This window comes from Grus americana, chromosome 1, assembly GCF_028858705.1.
Source record: "Grus americana isolate bGruAme1 chromosome 1, bGruAme1.mat, whole genome shotgun sequence".
In the NCBI taxonomy this organism is placed as follows: domain Eukaryota; kingdom Metazoa; phylum Chordata; class Aves; order Gruiformes; family Gruidae; genus Grus; species Grus americana.
The window spans coordinates 30,429,693-30,436,427 of record NC_072852.1 but is presented as its reverse complement, the minus strand read 5'-3'; the positions used below and the strand labels follow the sequence as shown (position 1 = coordinate 30,436,427).

The window sequence follows — 6,735 nt, the reverse complement described above, 5'->3', positions numbered from 1 at the left end:
TTCCCACCCCCAGCCCTCAGCCCCATATCAAAGTGCGACAGGTGAGAGATTTAAGAAGTAATAGAAGAAAGGTGAGGCTAACACAATTCTGTTGTGAGACAAAAAAAAATAAAAAAAATCAAAGACAGCCATTCATTCTGCTGCTCATAAATGGTTTCTCTTCATTTACCTTACAAAAAACAGTCTCACTTCAGTTTTTATTGTCTTCCCCAGCTCCCTGTGAAATCCACAGACACAGTAATCGTTCCTCATTTCCTCCTGTCAAACAGAAGGTGACATACTGAACAATTACGTTTTTTTGTTCATAATAAGCTACAAGGTCTAAAAGAAAGGAAAAAGACTCAGTTTTAAAATAGTCTGGAGAGTGAGAGGACAGTCTGCTGTCTCATAGAAGCCAGGTCTTAATTTGTAGTAAAGAAGATTTTTCTTCTTGAGGACTATGAAATAAATTTTACCTCTCACTGCTTTTGATTTTCAGCATTAACACTTGCTGGGGCAGCTAATCTACTTTCTATTGTCCCAACCTGAGATGATTAGTGGAATATCATTAGCTAAGACCTTTTTTGCTATTACAAATCCTGTTCTCAATGAATACAACCCTTTCTCCATGAAGCCAGTCTCAGTAGCACTCGGGTTCAGGCTGCCTGCGCTGTGTGTTGCTCCAAAACCGATTACGAAGCTGTCGTCGGGACACGGGCTGCGAAACAAAACCGCACGTGTCCTGGTAATTCTCTGCTCCTCGGTACACGTTGTAGGGCTGGCTGCTTCAAAAACACCCCACGCATAACCTGAAAGGCCAATTTTACTTATTGTTCACTTTCTTGAAGTCTTGAAGTCTTGTTACAGTGGTAACAGTTTAAATGAAGCTATAATGTATGATATGTACGACATAACATTCCAGTGAACAGATTAGTCCAAAATAGGTTTTTCAATTCGGTTATGAACAGTTGGAGACATGTCTTCCTCTCAATTTCAGCATGAAAAGGGGAAAAATTACTAAACTTGAAGTAACCTTGTATGAATGGCAGATGAGATGCAAGTGAAACGTGTTGCAATAAATAAATATACAGTTTGAGTTCTATAATTTTCCATTGCATTAATTTGTCTGAATATATTTAGATCAGTAATTTAGACTGGAAATTAAGGCTGTTTATGGCAACTGCTGTATGTTGATGGAAATATCATTTGATGTGCTGTATTTTAAAACCATGTCATTGACTTTTTAAAATTGCTTCAAAGTTAAGTGCACAAAATTACTTTACCAAAATAATGTTTTACCATACAATTAAAACATAAAAGATGAAAAGTTAAAGGTCTTGCATATTTTATGCATAAGATGTAATTTTTCTAAGAGCATTTACTGACTGAGAATTGCTTTCATAGAAAGACACCGTCTGATGCAGTCAGAATATCTTAGCCAAATCTTTCTTTCTCACCATTCTCTCTTTAGTTTTTAATTCTGCATTTATTAATATATGCACTAACTTAATGTTTGGCACTTTAATTTTTCAGAGGTTAATTGAGCCATCCTATGGTTACAGAATAAAAGCAGAGGTCTCAGGAAACTCTGTGGGAGCTCTGAATTAATGTTCCTTTCCTAGGAGAACATACCGAAAGGACAGATTTTCCTTTGTAGCACCTATGGACCGCTTCTGAATGAGAGCATCCTTTTCCTGTGCACCTGCATCTGGGTGCATCATTCTCCCAACTGGCTGCCCATTTTGTCATGAGCAACCCCAAAACCTTCACAAAATCTTTACTTCTTGGAGGGGGGCCAGCGTTAGTTCCAGTTTTATCCACATCAAGGATGGGTAGCCCATAGGTGAGTCAAGCTTTGCCAATGCCCTGGGTGTCCAGAGCAATCAATGGAAACAAACAGTCACTTCCTACCAGGATATCCTACCTCAAGAACTGTTGCTCAGCCCCAGGAGAAGACAGACGTGTTTTGCCTGCTCCTAGAGATGAGTAGTAGCGAGGAGGGAGTATGGAGACAAGTAGCAGGGATACTCGTTCCTGCAGTTCTTGGTGCTGGAAACCAACAGGCTCCAAACGTTGCCCACGGTTGCAAAGGGATGATTCTGGCAGGGAGGCTGGGGTTGTCTTCAAAGGGAAGAGCAAGAGGGTGGGTGTTTGAGGGTAGAGAAGGAAACTTAGCATAGGTAGCGGGGGAGGAAATCCATTAATAGGAATAATAAAACACTTGGAATGAAACTTCAATAGTTGTAAAATTGAATGCTGTTTTTAAACTAACAAGTAAGGCTTTGGCATGCTTAAAAAATTTCATTTCACTGGGAGAGAAAACTAGAATGGAGAAAGTAAATTTTCATTAAATACAGAGAGAGCTCTCATCCTGTATTTTCAATTGTTGACTCTGAAGGGGTGCTCAGAAGAAAATGAAAACCTGAATAACTATATGAATGCTTCCTGAATCTGCATCTCCTCTTTCTAATTGAAAATCATGCATGGCAAAGCCCCTGGCTGACAGGCAACATTTGGAGAAGTAGCCACTGATTCTGAGTGTCCCTGCTCTTGATTGCCTGTTCTGATATGCCTGACATTGTGCAATAAAAATAAACGGCAGGGGTGCTAACTGGCTTGTAGATCCAGAAGCTGCAATTGCATGGCCATTCCATTGTTTGTAAAGACACTATTTGTAATTGTTATCCATTATAATGAGCACTACAGTATTTATGAAGAGGAAAATGCAAACATCACTGTAGGCAATTAACAAATATGCCACTTTCAATATTTCCATCCAATTCAAGTTTAACAGAGACGTTATTCCTCATCCTAAAGATTTGCTCAATTTTTTTTTTTTACATTGAGAAATCATTTTTACATTCCCCCCCACCCCCGCTTTTTACACTTAGAAGCACTTAAAAAATGACTTGGGCCTGTTTAAAATGTGGATTGATTATAATAATATGGAGAATTTACATCAGTGCTTTGAAAATCCTTAGGAATGAAACATCACTTTCTAAGAAATTAAACTGTCAGATTCTGCCCCCTACACTTAAAAGCAGCCATATTATAAAATTCTTTCCATAAACTGCATTTTAAAAGCATTTGGAGTTCCCTTATTCCAGTTGACAGGTTGTTCCAAAAGTTCAGTTTTGTTTAGATCTTCCTTCTAATCCTTAGATCTGTGTTTAGATCTTCCCCCTAATTTCTAGGATATGAGCAATTAATACTCACTTGTTTTTGTGTCAGTTTGTTTTGTGACTTGGTAGATCTTTTCCCTTCCTGTTGTTTATCACTGAGTCACATCCTCCCTGAGCCTTTGGTCTGGTTAATTGCCAAACCAATTTTTTCTGGTATGATAAACCGGGCTTCCCTAGTCATCCAAGCAGTCTCCTCTGCCTCCACCTAGTTTAAAAGCGGTGGTGCTGAGGACCCGGTGCCCACATGTTTAGGAGGTTTCCATTTCGGACTTTATCTAGTCTCTTTCTATGAGCTGAACGCCCGCTAGCAGTGGGTGCATTTTAAACGTGCCTCTGGAGTCTGTCTTCCAGGTTAGTTTCTCCTGAATGAATCTGGTGCGTGTGCTCTATGAGCGCTCGGTGGTGTGAACCAAGGCATCAGCAGCAGCGATTCACTTACTTAAAAACCACCCTCCTGGCCCAGGCTGAAACGCTGCTGTAGCCAATCCCCGATAACACCGTGGCCCTTCCTTGGGCAACTGGGATTTACACCAATGTCCTTTTCCAAAGCTCTTTTCATTCCGTACACTGAGGGTCACGCGTGATAATTGGTTGTCACCCTCCGCTGCTATCCATTATAATGAGCACTACGTTTTGTTATGGAGAGGAAAATGCAGAGATCACTGTAGGCAATTAACAAATAGGCCACTTCTGTCTACCTCAAATGTCTTGATATTAATTTTTTTCTTATAGGATGTCAATTAAAAGAAAATCCATTTTTAATAGGAAATAATTTTAAAATGCAAGCACTAAAAGGCCCGATCATTTATACACTTCAAATAAATGTGCTTCTGAGTTTTTGTTTTAACAATTCCTTTGTATTTTTTGGCTATTCCAAAATGGCGTGATTTTACTAGGATCTAAATGTGTTGAAAGGCACATTAGCCAAGAGAGGGGGAAAAAGGAGCTATATATAGTTTTACTGTCCCTTTAGGGAACCATTGCTTGAGCTTCATTAATATGCATTTTAGCACAATCTAATTTACTCATATGGCTGGCCCCAGGTGTTTGGAAAGGCAACCAGAGGAAAATCAGATCATACTAAAATTAGAGACAAGAAATATTGAATGCCTTCCCTTTTAGGTCCTTGAAAGGCACATATTAATTATAACTGGATGAATTTATGAAAACTAATACTATGAACAGCTCCAATAGTAATTATTTTTGAAAAATGATCTCTACCCATAAGTGTATTCTGATAAAAGTGCACAGAAAATATTCTGCTAAAGAAAAAAAAATATATACTGCCCCCTCAAAACATTCAGTGTTTAGTGCAGTGCCCCTGCAACACCTTTGTGATGTATATTTATTCACTGAAAACCACAACACGAAGCCTCGTTTGTTGTGCGCTGCTTCTTGAACGGCTTCAAATGGGGCAGAGCATTAGATTTTGATAGATTTGCCCTGTCCTAAGGAGAGCGCATCTCTGCTGGATTACAAAAAGCCAAGGCCAGCGACACTGGGGAGGGAAAAGTGAGAAGGTGTGGGGGAAAAAAAGTTAAAAAACTGTCTCCATATGGTCCGATTAAGTGTTCTGTGCTTTCACCAAGTCAATAGGAGGCTTTGGCAAGCAAGCGTTCACAGCTGGTCTCTGAACTGCTAACGGGATGTAGTGATGCAATAAAGGGGCTTTATATATTAATTTCCTAAGTGTCATCTTGATTTGCAGCAGGAAGCGTAAGCAAAACATTGTCAAACAAATTAGCCCTGAAGGTGCCTTTGGAGCAGCGCTCGGCGGTCCTGCCCTTGCCCGGGTGCTCTGAACTCTTCAACCGGGGAGGTGCTTGCCTGGGGAAGAGACTATTTCAGACTAGGTCTGTAGGGCTGAAACACCCCAAATTACAGTGGTAGCAGGCTACTGAGGGATGCATATGTTATGGAAACACTTAGTCACCTCCAGTGAGATTCTAATCTGAAATATCTGAGTTTCCTATGATGCAAAACCAGCGAGACACCAGCAGAGAGGAGGGTAACCACACCAGTCGTAGCACAGGCGCCCGTATGACCCGTGCTTGGAGAAGCAATGCCGACTAACGCGGCTGCTCCACCCGGCTGTTCCCACCCAGGAGCTGGTCGACGAGGCTCTGGAGGAGCTCGGCTCTCTCCAGGCCTTATGAAGACTGTGAAGGAACCAGGAGGGTATCTCCCCACAGGGTGCTCTGAAGAGTTTTAATCCTCTTGCAAGAAATTTGGTAAGAGATCCTGTTATTTCAGCTTCGAGCCCAGTTTGCTTCTTCGTAAAGAAGCGAAGCTAGTTCTGTTTGAGTCAGGAGAAACCACACTGAAGTGTACTCACATGCAAATCATTGGCTGTTTGTCAGATACACGGTTCATTACACCTCAGTGAAGCACCATGGACAAACATTACTTTGATGTGATAAGCAGTGTGACATTAAAGGTGAATACTAGAGTGCGCTGTTAAGATGGAGTTTAAAATGTACTTACGGAAAGGAATAGAGTCTCCACAGAGGGTGCCATTTAAGAATAGTCCATCTAAAGAATATTCTCCTAAAGCAAAACATCAAAGAGGGGATAGAAAATACGTTTTAGGCCAGGATTCTGGAAGGAAATCAAAGACATATGAATTTCATTAAATCACCAAGAAGAAGTAGATTCAAAATGTACATGAAAAATATTGCAGTAAGTGAAAAGAGAAAATAAAATACCCAGAAACTGGAGAAAAATACAGAAAAGATGAGGAAAAAAAGAGCAATTTAGAAGTACCTTAGAGAAAGAAGTTATACTGGTAGATGGAAAAACATACATATGGGAAGCAGATTTTGCTCCTGCCTGACCACAAAAAAAAGCAAAGACCATTCCCAGAACCAGCCGGTACATAAATATGATCCTGCAAACTTCACAAACTAATTATGGGACCTTTTATAAAGAAAAAAGAGATGGTTGGAGCCTTCTCCTCTCTGTACTCATTGTTTCTCCTAGCCTGAGCAAATGAGCAAGTTTACAGGAATGAAAACATTGCCTTTAATTATTTAACTACCTATTTGCAAAAGTACATGCTTTTGCAATATGTCAATAAATCACCCTCCTCCAAGCATCTCAATAACATTGCTACGTTAGTAGGAATGACCGTGGACCTTAATGAGAAGAAGTTTGCTCTGCCCTGGCACTCCAGCAGCCACCCACTCGCGACTGCGACCCACGGCCGCGTGTGCAGGACGAGCTAAAAACCCAGCAGCGAAGAGGACCCAGAGGAGGGAAGCCGGCGTTCTGGTGCCAGCCTGCAGTGTGCCCGGGGATCAGGCTCTCGGCAAAAGGGACTGGACAAAGCCAGAGCCTTGATAAGTACCCTTGCACCCTCGTACCCTTGTACCCACTGCCCGCAAACCTACCGCGAGACCCTTCCCCTTGGCCGGCTGCTGTCGTGCCTCCGTGCCTCTCCCTGCCGGGCGGCAGCTCACAGCTCAGGCAGCAGCGAGGAAGGGGAAGGTGAGGGGATGTGGGAGTGAGGAGACATGGGTTTGGGGCTAGAAATAGTGGCTAGGGTGTAACATGACAAGTTTAGTACTTTAGTCCC

The 6,735-nt window shown here is 41.6% G+C and overlaps 1 protein-coding gene across 1 annotated transcript in view; it reads right to left on the bottom strand.

Moving 5' to 3' along the window:
• Window positions 1-306: 306 nt before the first annotated feature.
• GPR85 (G protein-coupled receptor 85) overlaps window positions 307-6,735 on the bottom strand; it is a 63,377-nt gene continuing 56,948 nt past the window's right edge. The window contains exons 2-3 of the mRNA XM_054817199.1: window positions 5,646-5,708; window positions 307-788 (exon numbers count right to left, since the gene is read on the bottom strand). Coding sequence (XP_054673174.1) covers window positions 505-788; window positions 5,646-5,708 — 347 coding nt within the window. The 3' untranslated portion in view covers window positions 307-504. The remainder of the gene's footprint in view (window positions 789-5,645; window positions 5,709-6,735) is intronic.